General features: G+C 43.1%; 4 protein-coding genes across 4 annotated transcripts; 2 read left to right on the plus strand and 2 right to left on the minus strand.

Annotated features, from left to right (window-relative positions):
• Positions 1-439: 439 nt before the first annotated feature.
• On the plus strand, positions 440-1,188 carry MELLADRAFT_123772 (uncharacterized protein; the record flags this gene model as incomplete). Its single annotated transcript, XM_007407152.1, has 5 exons — positions 440-569; positions 669-743; positions 831-941; positions 1,031-1,090; positions 1,154-1,188. The coding sequence occupies 5 exons, from the start codon at positions 440-442 to the stop codon at positions 1,186-1,188; spliced, it is 411 nt and encodes a 136-aa protein (XP_007407214.1).
• A 793-nt stretch (positions 1,189-1,981) lies between these two features.
• Positions 1,982-3,271, minus strand: MELLADRAFT_34365 (uncharacterized protein; the record flags this gene model as incomplete). The annotated part of the gene is made up of 7 exons (XM_007407195.1): positions 1,982-2,072; positions 2,141-2,253; positions 2,346-2,410; positions 2,504-2,742; positions 2,807-2,982; positions 3,075-3,157; positions 3,226-3,271. Coding segments are annotated over 7 exons (813 nt in total), but the record flags the coding sequence as incomplete, so codon positions are not given.
• A 5,999-nt stretch (positions 3,272-9,270) lies between these two features.
• On the plus strand, positions 9,271-10,943 carry MELLADRAFT_124062 (uncharacterized protein; the record flags this gene model as incomplete). Its single annotated transcript, XM_007407153.1, has 9 exons — positions 9,271-9,394; positions 9,477-9,796; positions 9,879-9,983; positions 10,097-10,236; positions 10,334-10,464; positions 10,540-10,589; positions 10,661-10,686; positions 10,770-10,846; positions 10,921-10,943. 9 exons carry the CDS (start codon positions 9,271-9,273, stop codon positions 10,941-10,943), a joined length of 996 nt encoding a protein of 331 aa, XP_007407215.1.
• Positions 10,944-11,522: 579 nt separating this feature from the next.
• Positions 11,523-13,049, minus strand: MELLADRAFT_71246 (uncharacterized protein; the record flags this gene model as incomplete). The annotated part of the gene is made up of 3 exons (XM_007407194.1): positions 11,523-12,311; positions 12,388-12,624; positions 12,736-13,049. 3 exons carry the CDS (start codon positions 12,856-12,858, stop codon positions 11,706-11,708), a joined length of 966 nt encoding a protein of 321 aa, XP_007407256.1.
• Positions 13,050-13,785: the final 736 nt, after the last annotated feature.

A 13,785-nucleotide genomic window follows, 5' to 3' on the forward strand; every position in this document is an offset into this window, starting at 1 on the left:
AAGAAGTCCTCGACCTTAGTCGAGCTACATGTCAAAATTACACAAATGCAATTTGATGTAGCTCAGCGAGGAACCAACGTTCAGGGATGCTTTCAGTTGTAAGATGTGTAGGCAGAGCGAGCACATACGTGGCTGAGCGGTTGGCAGAAAATCCTTGGTGTGCTCGCCGAAAGGAGGAAAAGAAGATTGTCCCCACCAAAAAGAGCCTAAGCCTTCAGGCCAAAAACATGACCTTGGGGGTAAGTCCCTCATGCCGAGACATGCGGATTCAACTCGTTGAATGACAGCTGTCGAGGCATCGAGGGACTTTGTTAAGTTAGTAGAGTAACGGTTTCATACCTAAGCTTCCTCCAAATCATGTTCCTTTGATCATTTCCCGCAACTCTCACAAGTCAAAATTTCACAATTGAAGTTTATTTTATCTCTGACCATACCAGAAATGCTCCGGCTCCTTGCAAAGATCTCCCTGCTACTCTTCCCCATTTGCTTTTATGGCGCAGAAGGGCAAGGGGCTCCCGACACCGAGGCTATCTGTTTCGAAGGGTTTGCAGGCGACGGAAACGTTGGGGGTATGCGCATTTCATTTCAATACCCATTCTCTTATATCTCCAGTATGATCTTCACCCAGGGCTAACGCGGATCTGCTTCATGTTCGCTTGCATTGGAAGTATGCCGTACCGCACAAGAAGATGCCACGCAAACACACCTTTATACGTGCCCATATTCATATTGCTCGTCTGACGGTAAGTTTTGTCCAACCGGATCTCCATTCTCCTCGCTATAAGTAAAGCTAATCAAAGGGTATCCATCTTTTTATACTTCGAGATTAGGCAATAAATGGGTATTGATGAGAGGATGTCAACTGATAGGATCAAAGGACAAAGGCCAAAGTGAGCAACAATGTGTGCTGTATTGTTGGGACCCAGTAAAGAATAATTGGGGTCAGTATCAAGAATCTTCAACCACTTGTCTTTCCATTCATCAGAAAGTATCTGATTCCAAATTCCTCCTGTGGATGGGGACTTTTCAGTCTGTACCAACTCCGGGGAGGACTCTTATACATGCACTGATCGTGCAGGAGACTACATTGGTCAGTCATATTGTTTTATCAATCAAAAGCTTCCTTCACTGAAGACAATTTGTTTCCTGTTAGTATGCACTCGTTGCACGGAGGTCCCCAAATCTTGACACCAAAAAGATTGGCATCTTGTAGCATCCCAAGAACAATGTACAAGGAAATCAGAGTCCTTGATCCATTTCGTAGATGATTGCCTGATTTGCAATTTTTTATTTATTGCTTAACAGACATTTCACCTTGTTCATTCACAATGTGATGCCTATTTGAGATGTTTGACTGGTTGTTGGCTACACAAAACTATTGACTGTTACTATTTGATTTATAAATACTAGTCTTTCTCTATATTTGCTCTGTAGCAAAGGCACTGTACTACATACCTACAAACAAATACAAGCAAAGAACATTGTGAACAACAATCAGAAATGTGAACAGTACATACTAGATACACTAAGAGATGATATGTAAAGAAGTAGATGATATGATGAACAAGGTCAATCTTTATGATTCTCATATTGCTAGAAAAGAAAAAAATGATGAAAATTGACAAATAAACACATATTTTACAGTGAACTTGTGATTAGATTGACTTTAGATTTTTCTCTTGACTCAAATCTCTGCAGTCTTGTTGAAGAAGCTCTGTACCTCGTTATTCTGGAAAAAGATTAAGAATGATAAAATGAACAGAAATATAAGTGGAAGATGAGAAAATTTTCTAATCTATAGCTGAGCTGTTGGATTGCAGGAATTCAAAGCTTACAATCCATTTTACATCCTCAGGATTGGTCCCCGGTCCTGTTCAAATTGAACAATGATAGGTTCACCAATCATAACACATCCCAGTAAATAACACGCAAGCAGATTTTATCAGCAAAGATACCTGAAAGCAGCAACATGGAGCAATACTTAACCACCAGCAAAGTGTCCCCAGATACTAGGTATCACTTTGAGCTTGCAGTCTGTGATGTGAGCAGCTTCAAGGTGATTATCCTCTGGCCTATCAGAATCAAAAGGTGACCAACATGAGTGAAACCTCTTCCATGCTATTTTTAGGTGATGTCTTACGGGAAATATAGATCAGTTTGGCTTGGTAAGATAAGAGTCTTTGCTTTGATTGACTTCAAAGCTTTCTCAAAATCGCCTCCAAAGGCTGGTGAAGCGGAAATATCCCCGTTGATCTGTTATTTTTTTGATGTGCCAAAGGACCTTGCTGTCAGATTTTACCAAAGGTTGACCAAACACAGCAAGATAATGATGGATAATGTCTCACCCATGTAAAGAGCATCGACAAAAGATTATTGGCATCTTTTTTGAGAAAGAGATCCTCCCAAAAACCTGATTGGATCAAATGGAACTTGGAGATCAAAACAAAAGCCAAAGGTCTCTAGCCTTTCGACTGTGCGGGTTTTAAAAATGAAATCAACTTACCAATCAAGAAGGAATCAAGAGTTGGGAATCCCATTTTAACATATAACCTTTCACGATAAAAGCTTTGAGAGAATCCCCAAGCTGAATAGATTCGTGCAAACGCTCTCAAACCTTGCTGAGGAGGAATCTGGTACCAACCTTGATTGAAGGCAGGATCCAATTGAAGTGTACTTTCCAGAGATTGTAAGAAGGTAATGTTGTGTTCTGATGTCTTTGCGGAGCCACAGAAAGGGACACATCTTATACACACAAGAGATCAGTTATGACATGGTGCATATGTTTAGTCCTCGCATTCTCACTTACCTCTCCACCATTTCTGGATAAGAGACAGCCCATTGATACGATTGTCCGGCACCCATCGACCAACCGATGACAGTGTGGAGTTTTTTAATCTGTAAGTGATCGCATAGCTGGCGCTGAGCTCTAACTTGATCATGAAAGGTAATACGCGGAAACCTCGGTCCGTTCCATGGCTCAGGCTATTTGCATAAACAAATGAATCAGTTCAAGAGTGATCTTATACAATCGAAAAAAAATGCGATTGAAGGGCATCATGTTGAGGATAACTGACCGTATTACTGGGAGAACTACTTTGACCATTTCCTAACATCGCGACGACGATGATGTAGAAACGTTCTGGATCCAAAGCCATCCCTAGAGTGAAGCACGAACCAGTCATGAGCAATTAGGATATCACTAAATATCGTATATCAAAGCCTTACCTTTGCCAATAAGCCATTCATTATCCTCGATCAACCCAGAGAACCACCTAAAACTCTTCAACTCTCATCAGTCTACAAACCAAAGCTCTGGGAGATTTACTAGTTAACTGATTATGTTACCCACGTTGGGTATAAAATCACAGGTTTTTCCTGTAAGCTTTCTACCTCATCAGTTTGACTATTCAGCCCAAATATCTTGTAAGCTAACCATCCTTCTGGTATAATCCCACCATTCTGAAAATCGATCGAATCGACAAGACATCAAGAACAATTCAGCTCAAGAGATAAAGATGTAGATAAACATCTGATAAGATGTGATCTCGTCCAATGAAATGAGCACAAACTTGGGCTTCAAAAGTTTCTCTAAACACGAACTTGCGTATCATCGTGCTAGGATTGTCAACATCCATCCAGAAGCTATCGTAGAAGTTCTCCTCTAGATGATATCTTGTCTTTTCAATAAGCAGATGATCGATATCTACTGAAAGGCGGAGGAGATCGAGAGGTGTAAGAGATACGATGAACGATGTGTAAGAGTTGTTTGAACTAGAGTGGTTAAACTCTAATGCAACGCCCCGCATCCTCGCAGTTGGCTCTTTCAAGTTCCACACCTTTCCACACCCTGTTCTGATTTTACGTATGTACAGTCAATTCCATAAAGAATGAAATGTTCAAAATTCGAAAAGACCTGATGGTCCGTGCACCGTGGAGCCAGACGAGCTTCGAACCACCAGGATCAGCATTAACAATCAGATCCTGTCCAGATCCCGTCTTCTCAAATCTCAACAACGGTCACGAACCTCAATTTTCTTCAACCTTCACGAACCTCGAGTCCTTTGCATCGTACGACATCTCCAATCTGATGAGAGGACCCTCGATGGCGCGATGGGGTAGCCCACCACGATTGAACTCCGGCCGCGCTAAATCTGGTCATTTTTCTGGAACACCCATATCCACAGTCTCTTCAATCAACTCAGACCAATCCGATCATTCTTCATTCCCTGTCGAAGCTTTCATATTCATCCCGCTATTTCTCAGCGTCTCCAATTCAACCTTCATCCTTGATAACCCGTTAGAAATGTCGAATGTTTCTGATATTAGTGCCCAGTACGTCTTCGAATTGAAAATCCAAGGAAATCCAACTTACTGATTCTGATCGTTGATTTGCAGGTCCGATTCCGAATTTATGAAGATGGCCAAAAAGTATTTGGCTGATGAAGGTTATGAAGGTTCCAGTAGTGCCACCCCGGTCGAATTCGATTACAGACACTCTTCTCCGGTTAAAGAAAAATCCCCCGTCAGAGGGCCTACTCCATTCATTGCACCTGGTAAGTGATACTGACCAGTTGTCTCCTTGATTTTGTGTACTGACATCTATCTGTCTGCCTAGTGGCTCAACCCGAAGTGGTCATGCAGAAGCTGTGCGATTTCATGATCACTTTTGGTTTGTTCACTCCGGAAGCAAGCTCGGGGCCCGTCAAGGCTAATCATAAGCCTCGTTGGATTCCGCAAAAGTTGCCCATAACGCAGCAACAAATCGAGGTTACGAATTCTTCCTTGGACCGTCTCAAATCTCACCTGTTCACCATTGCTGACAAGGTCACCGATGACCGGTCCGGTGGCATGTCGGCCCTCTTTCAAACTGCCGACGCCAACAATCAGCTCTCCCTCGCCATTTACATCGTTGGCCATTCAACTTATGGCAAGGGTAAGGAAATGAAGGCCTCCACCGATAAGGAACTGCAAGACTTTTTTGCGGCGGTGGTGAAGAATGCGACCTCCGAAAACGGCCTCATGTTGACGATGAAAAATCCTTCCAAAGCTGCTCAACAAGAAAACGAGGTACGTGTGGTCCACTCACCCTTTCACTCATCTCTCCCATATCAACTTTGATCATTTCTCTTTTTGTTTTTAGAAACGATCTTTGGCTCACGCAGTTTTGGCCGCTCGAAACGTCGTTCAACATGGGCGCACGACTTCGCAAGACGAGCTCGATCATTCTGACCCGGTTCCCAAACAGAAACAGATCTTGACAGACTTGATTGCTCATCATAAGGCGCTTGGCAACACCTGCAAGGAGGGATATTGCCTAGTCGATAAGCTTCAACCTACCCGAATCATGACCTTGTCCTTTGAACACATGGTCAAGTGGGCGAAAGCTATAGTATGTAGTTTTTTCGCCCTGCTCCCTTGTAATCACTTTGGTTGATGTATGTCAAACAATCTAGGCCGCTGGAATTGACGGGGTTACCAAGGATAACCCACCACCAAAAGATCCAGCCTTCAAGTGGCATTCCATCAAGCGGGACCTCGTAACGACGAACCCAATCATGTCCTCTAAGCGTTCAAAGACATCGAATCAAGAACTCAAAGTGGCACGATCGCCTGGGACTCCCTGGGGTTATGCTGAGATGCAGGATATGGATGTGGAGGTAGATTGTCAGGAGGCAAAGAGACTAGCGTACCTTTCGACCATCCACGATTTTGTGGCATTTGCTGACGTGCCTGAAAATGAGGAGGACCTTGTCATCGAGGCGTTTGAAGACCATGGGATTCAAAATTTTTATCCTTTCTTATTCCCGGGTTCATACGACGCGCGCGATATGGAGCGATGGGGAATCCCATTTGGGACTGGTTGGGCGTTGATGGAGTGTGCTCGCCGTTTCTACCATCATCTTGTTGATGTTGAAGAAAGCAAGCTGTGAGACATGGCTTATGTCGTTCCGGATTCCGAAGATGACTGTGACATCAAAGTGATGCCTTCTAAAAATTTCAAAAAATAGTTTCCTTCTCTTTCCTACTCCAAAAACGCCTCGATATGTAGTTTGACAAACATCAAAAATTTTTATGGTTGAACCAATAACAAAATGTCTCATGTGATTCGATTTCCACTCAAAAAAGAAACCAGTATGTTGCTAATCAAATGTTTTTGTATTAGTGTTTCACCTTTTTTGTTTAAAAAAAATCATACTGCCTCCCGATAAAATACTACTATGATTACCATCGATTGTTTCCCTGGTTTTTTGTTAGTTTTGTGTTAGTTTTGTGTTAGTTATGTGTGCAATTCCTCTGTTTGCTGGCTGAAAGATGTCTCATGTGGCAATGTGAAATCATAATCATGCCTCTGATCACAACCGAACCTTCCAAATGCGAGCGAGCTAGCTATTGGCTCTCCCCCTTTTTTGGTGAGCACTGTGAGATATGGGAATTGACGGCATTTCGAAAGGTCACATGCTTTGGAAAGTGACTCGTCGATTATTGAAATCGCGAATCACTTTGCCCAATTGACTCAATGTGGTGGTCTTCACATTGAGTCAGCGGAAAGGTGACTCAATGTCAGGTGTACGTTAGAGAACATGGGACCACTGCAGTTGATACTCATTATGATAAACCAATCAAGAGCCATCTTAGCATTTCATTTGGGCAGCTCGGACACATCACAAAGTATAGGAGATCATCTGAGCGTGATTAAGGATCGATTTGACAAATGGACAACACAAGTAATCGGTAAGCACACAAGAGACAACTGAATGTCGTTCAAAATCATTGAAAGATAACGGAACTGAGAACAAAACACGACAAATTCAAACTTTCATAACATAGCACAACAATCGCTATTAAGAGGACAAACTGAGCTATTCGAAAGCGCTATTCAAAGCAAACAACAACCAAATTACTTGAAAGGCATTCGAGAGGGAATGGGTCTAATGATCAAACCTAGCATTGTATCTAACCCAATAGTGCCGAGTGGTGTAACCCGCGTGTGCAATGAGGGGTTGCATCAACCGCCGAGTCATGACTCTGGCGGCCAAAAGGAGGAGGTATTCGGCCTTGTCGGCCTCGAAAAGCCATCGATCTTCTCTTTTCAACCGAGACTTGGTACAGTGAAAAGCGTTCTCGATGGGGTTCATGTCAGGTGAATACGCTGGGAGATAGATGACCAGGATTCCAGCCTGGTTGCAAAGGTCCAAGATTCTTCCACCATGATGAACTCGTGCATTGTCCATGACTAGCACCGAGTTTGGCCCAGGGTATCGGTTCATCACCGGGAGCTAGAATGAAATGTTTATGTGGCCCAACCCAAAATGAGAAAACATGAATAAACTAACGTGAAGGGGAATTAGAAGGATGCCTTACCAAGTCATTCTTCAAGAATAGCTCCACATCGATCCTGCGGACCGGCCCCTCTAGAACAACTCCTGCAATCATTCCCTCCTCGCTAACGGCAGGGAGGAGGGTCCAATGACTACGTTCGGTGTATCGGTGCTGGCGAATTGTGCGAGTTCCTCGCTTGGCCCAACTGTGGGTTCGAGAAGCATCACGACCGACAACTCCGCTTTCATCTACCAGTGAAAGCGGGTTAGTAATATGGACTCGCTCGAGGAAATGTGAATCAATCACGTACCAATAAAAACCAGGTATTTGGGTGGTATTCCTGCCACCCGAAACATAAAATCGGTCCACTCTACCGGGGATTGATTCGGATGCACTCCTCGCGTGACTAACAGAGATAGTCCTAGACGCTGATGAAGTTCACGACAGAGGGTTGCACGAGAGATAGTCAACCCTGTTAAAGCAGCAATCTCTATTTGCAACTCGTCCAAGTAGACCGCGGGGCGATTGTTCACAAGGTCGTGAAGTACGGCAAGGTTCTTGTCGGACAAAAGAAAGGGTCGACCTCGTGTCTCGTAGGTTGCTGGGTCTCTGATGACGCTGTTCGTGTTGCGTAAGCAATTTTTCCATCGGTATAGCGAAACTGGGGATATGTTGGATCTTAATCGAATGTTGATTTCGGCCAGAGGAACACGCTCCATGGCCAATCGAGTGGCCAGGAGCTTGAGATCCTCGGAATATCGTTGAAATCCCATCTTTGGGGGTCGAATGGAATGGTCGGAAAGACGGAAACACAGGAAACCCGGTTGGAAACAAACAATCGGAAAAGGGCGACTCGGCAGGTGATTCAGAATGGATGGGAGGGTCAACCCCAACCCCCAACAAAGAAAAACAAGACCAGAAAAAAAAACTTTCAAAAAACAAAGACTAAAAAAAAGACAACTAGAAGAAACAATCATCTGCAGATCATCGAGTGCGTGAGCACTTATTTGACAGCGTGGCCTGATCAGATGTGGCCGGTGCTGCGCGGTGCACGGACCATCAGGTCTTTTCGAATTTTGAACATTTCATTCTTTATGGAATTGACTGTACACTTTCGCGCCTGTACCTATCGAGAATCAGAGGCTACTTAGACTGATGAGGTTGTTCAACTTCATATGATACATGAGCCCTTTCGTGCGACTATCATCTGTTTCGTAGCTTTTTCTCTTATATCTATGCCGTGGCTTACTGCTCGCGTTCATCACTGAAGCATATACATATCTGCCCAATCTCCAGCTTCCTTGCGTAGACGGGTCTGCAGCATTGCTCCTCTGTATAAAGTCCGGCTCGCAAGTTCCAAGGTTCCGTCAAGAGGTTATGACCGCAGATTTGAAACCTTCAGAAGTCAGCCAACATTCAGCTTCTGATATCAGGGTTTTGTAAAAGGGCAGGGGTGATGGTGAAATTTTGATCATCTAATATTCTCCTCGTTCAATCTCCATGTTGTTGTCCGGTCCACCGGTAGACTGCAATGAAGTAAGCTATCGACACACTCGTTCAGCATCAGCGTGCTCGAGATACAATATGGAGGTCGTTAAGCAACAGCTCAAATGAGGAGAAGACCTCGCATGATAACTATTGTGAGAATACCTCGTGCTTCGGCTAAAATCTCGGAGTCGTCATCTGAAGAGAAAGTGATCGAGGTCGGTTTACATCCTCAAAACGAGCCAGCAATGTGCTAGGTTACAGAGGGGCGATTCACGAACTCAAAATCTGCACACGTATATAAACTAACGAGTCTTTTGAAAACACCGCGCTTCTTTGTTCCGCTCCTCTATTCAATTTTGAGAGTTTTTGGACCTGGTGTTCGAAGTTAATTATTATTCTACGCTCCCCTATCAATATTCGCTTGCAATCAATAACGCCTCTTTACGAAAAGATACATTTGACATGCCTGGAAAGATCAGCCAAAATATAATTTCACCAAAGTTGTCTCTGGCAATCAATTGTCTACTGTGGCTGTCGAGAGCCCCTGAAGTTTCTTGTAACACCGGTGAGCTCGCCTCACGACAAGGTCAGCCTCTCTAATGTATTTCCTTTCATCGAAAATGCAAACGGGGTTAAGCTTAGCGCGGTGTGCCTCTTGAATTGACAAGTCTATACCGACTCCGAGCTGAATGCCACGCAGGGACCAATCTTCAGCTTGGAAAATTTCCACGGATCTTCACCCCATGGCTTAGAGAAGCGAAAAAATAAGAACAAGAACAAGAACAAGAACAAGAAGAACGTCCCCAAGAAGACCAAGACCGAGAACAATTTTTTGGCACAAGACGATAAACCCCCTCCCAATGGTGGCGATCCAAAAGACCCACAAAATTCTCAGGATTTGAGTCCACTCGCCGTTCAAGAAGCAAGCAAGCACGATGGCAAGGAAAAGCCAGAACAAGCCCCTTCATTGACTAGCCCGAACAACTTTGTTTGCCTTCACTCATACCTCCAAAAAATCTTGAGTTTTTGAGACGCTCATCATCTTCACTCTATGATTGCCTTTATACTAGATCAACTTTTGCATTTCGGGTGCTGGGAAGTTGGGTAATGCCGTAATTCAGAACGGAGCACAAACAAAGAAGGTAAATGCATGCAATGGAATACCCATGGGAATGGTTAGTCTATCTCCTTCCCGTATATTGAGGACTATTGTACAGGGTTGATCACTTGAGCGTCCATCCTTATATGACTTTGATTGGAAGCTAATATGTTGAATTCTATCACATAGATTCCAGCTCCAGACAAAACACCAAGTCTTAGGTTCTTCAGTCCAAAAAACCTGGACACGGTTCCAGCTAAGAAAACTTTCACCGTATCCATAAGCGTCAAGAATCTAGAGGCCGGTCATTTCACAGCTCCTCTAGAAACGTTTGTCATTCCCAGAACATTCTGCCTTCAAATTTAGTTTTCGGAAAGAAAAGAAGGGAGAATATTAATGAGATACAATCTGTTTCCCATATTCCAGTTACTTTGCCGCCCCTATAACTCTTAATGAAGCAGCAGTCGTGATTGGACATACCCACATTGTAGCTCAGCGTGTAGAGAGCCTGACTTCAACCGCCCTCCTGGACCCTCGCGAATTTAAATTTTTCAAAGGTAGGTGTAGAACTTTATATCAATTCAGAGTGAAAATTGATGATCAATTTATCACCAACATATGCAACACCTTAGGAATAGACAGTCCAGTCGATAAAGAGGGAAAATTGCACGCTGAAGTGAAGGTAAGTTATCTTGCGCGTCCAGATGATGTCATCACATGAACATCTGTCTCATGATTCGATCTTTCTGATAGGATGGATTGGAAAAGGGTGTCTATAGGTAAGTTGACATCACAGGAGTATGAAGGAAATTTCTTAACAAAGTCAATCTTCCACCTGATATTGACCAAATTATGCAAACAGGTTCTCTACCATGACTGCGAGTTCAAATCATCAACCAATTGCAGTGGCCGTCGCTCAACACGATAGTATGGACGATGGTAAGCCTTGATCATTCTTGGAATTCTACGGTAGAGGACTCATATCATGCTTTCTTTGTAACACCCATCTAAAGTGATTTACATCACTGTGAATTGATAGAACCGGATTCGCAAGAAAGCGTCAAGGAGCCTCGTGGAAATTGATATCTCTTCTGCATATGAATGCCTTTCTTTCTTATAGCACCTTCAATGACATACTCACAAAAAACATAAACCAATGCACTTGATCCATCTCTTTCATCATTTTCCGTGCAATCTATGCATTGTTAGGTTCACAAAAACAAGCGCTGCGCAACTTTAGACTTCTTATGCTGTTTTTTTACCATAATTTTTATCTATATTTGATCTAAGACATTCAAAAATTGGTGAATGGTTGAGCTCCATTCCTATCAGACCAAGCAATCTTGAGATTAGCAATCAGACTGTTTGATGAAGGAGCTGAAGATGAAATCGATCAGGTTTTGATGCCATTTGCGCGTCAACAGTGGTACGATTGACTGAGGACACAGAAGGCTCAAAAAGTGGCCTAATGCATTGAAGCCATACCGATTTTTCCAACAATTACTCAACTCGTCTACTTCCATTTTTTATCGCATGATTCAATCCTCATACAGACCATGTGGAAACGTTCACAAGAGTTTAAGATTCCTTGGTGCACGATTCTCACATTTGTGCTACAGTTAGTTTGTTCAGGCCAAAAAACTGGCCTGATCGTTCTATACATTATGCTTGTTTTATACATTTTGTCCCAAGTGAAAATTCGCAGAAAAGAATATCAAGATCAAAAATAAAAATAAAAAACAAAATAATTAAACACTCAGAAGAATAAACGACACAAAGGAAAGAAGAGTATAAACCGTTAATCGTCGACATCCGATGTTTCAGATTCGGAATCACTCCAGTAACTCTCATCCAGTCTTTCAACCTCTTCTGTGATTTCCCTTAATCGGTCCAAATAAGAGTCTAGAGCTCCGTTCAGAGCCTTTCCAAAGCGAACCACATCCGTCGCGCTAGGAACGTTGATACGTTCGAGGTGTTCAAAAACATTATCCACAGAGGTAGACTCGTCCACGACTGGGCGATCAATACCCGTCACCACACTTCCACTCAAACCTTGGAATCCTTTCCCTGCGTTCAAAATTCCCCGCGAGGTCTTAGGACGGGAATTCGGAGTAGTAGGTAAGCTTGCAGTCCGTATGATTGTCGGACGCAGGGCCGTGCGTCTGTTTGACCTCATTGCTTCGAGGAAGGGAAAATGTGCAGATGGCGTTGGGTCTTGTCGAGTCTGTGTACCAGATAAGATCCCATTGGAACCAGGTGTTGTGAGGGGTGTCTCTGATTGAGTTGTGAAGGAATCAAAGTACGCCAACTTCATCGCGGGAGAAGTATCATGAGTTGAATCCCAGACGGCGTTGCTTCCCTCCGCTGCACTAAAATCCTCGCTTGGGGTCCCTTGATCCCAAAACTATGATCAAGCAAGAACAGGCTCAGAGATCAGACTCGGAATCGATTATGACCCCTCTGATTCAAGGGAAACTCACCATGTTGCATGAGACAGGTCGCATGACCATCTTACGTCTACTCTTGCGATCAGAAAATCCAGAAAGAAGTGAAGCGGTAGATAAAGGTAGATAGAGGTCATCACTTGGACCCTTGAGAGTTGATTCCTCATGATTCTCTTGAAGTATTGATTTATAATCTTGTGGAGTCGTCGTCTCACAACCAGTGGCACATGAATCGACAACTCCTCCGATGAATTCGGGACCTGAACTTGTGGTCTTGTATACAGTACGTTGCAAACAGATTAATGAATTGGAACCAATCAGTCATCGTGTTGTTATCCAACGATAAACAGTGGAAATTCAAAGGGAGATATATAAAAAACTCACGACTGGCGAGACACACAGAGGACTTGGACAACGGGTAATAGTTGAAGTTTGAATTTGTTGACATTTTTTTGCTCGAGTGGATTGAGGACTCATTACTCTAGGAGCAGAACCATTAGGATACATCTCTAGTAAATCAATCAAATATGAAAATTACAAAACAAAGAGTTGAAAGGTTTAGAAAGAATTGAGCATGCAAGATAAACGAAATCAGAGAGGGAAACCAATCGAAATGAATGAGCTTGGTAATTTTTTTGATACTCGAAAGAAGTGTGAAGAATGGACAAGACGAAAGAAGGATTTGATGCAGAGGTCATCACGTTTTATAGGCTAAGAAATTCATTTCCGTTCAATTGTTACATAGCTCGCTAGACCCAGTGTGCCACGATAATCATGCTGCAGTTTGTTGAAGAGCGGGTGCGCGGGGACATGAGACATAATGCACAGCACATCATAATATCAGCATAGACAAATCAGGGCATCAGGTGGGCTTGTTGTCCTGTTTTGTCTGTTCTTTGGCCCTCAAATCACACATTCCTGTGGATTGGGATTTCAGAGTTTTGATGGACCTGAACGAGGTCTTGCGCTGCGTAGGGTTAGTGTGATGATTTGTAATGTTTACAAGGATATAATCAAATGTTGTTAAGGAAACACATAATACACAATTATGGTTGTTAGCGAATGTGTTGATTCAGATTGGTTACGAAGATATTTGAGATGTTCAATATTTGTGTTTGACTTATTTGTACATACCAAGTTATGTTTCCATTTTTCGTATCGAATTACAGTCGTTTTCAAAAAGCTTGCCGCTAATTCACCGCCAAATTGCTCGAGTTTTGCGGGCAAATTTCGGCAAGCTTTTTGAAAACGACTGTATTAAAGTGGCCTATTGCTCGGAACAACGAGAAGTTCCTCTCAGACAAACGAGAAGTCTAGGTCGGACAAACGAGATGTTGCTCTCAAAGTATACTCGTTCGTCCGAGAGACTTTGTTAAGTTAGAGCCTGTTCATAGGTTGGCTAAAAGGTTTACTACCTTTGCTAAAAAGCTTGCC

Source organism: Melampsora larici-populina (assembly GCF_000204055.1).
Source record: "Melampsora larici-populina 98AG31 unplaced genomic scaffold MELLAscaffold_8, whole genome shotgun sequence".
Lineage (NCBI taxonomy): Eukaryota > Fungi > Basidiomycota > Pucciniomycetes > Pucciniales > Melampsoraceae > Melampsora > Melampsora laricis-populina.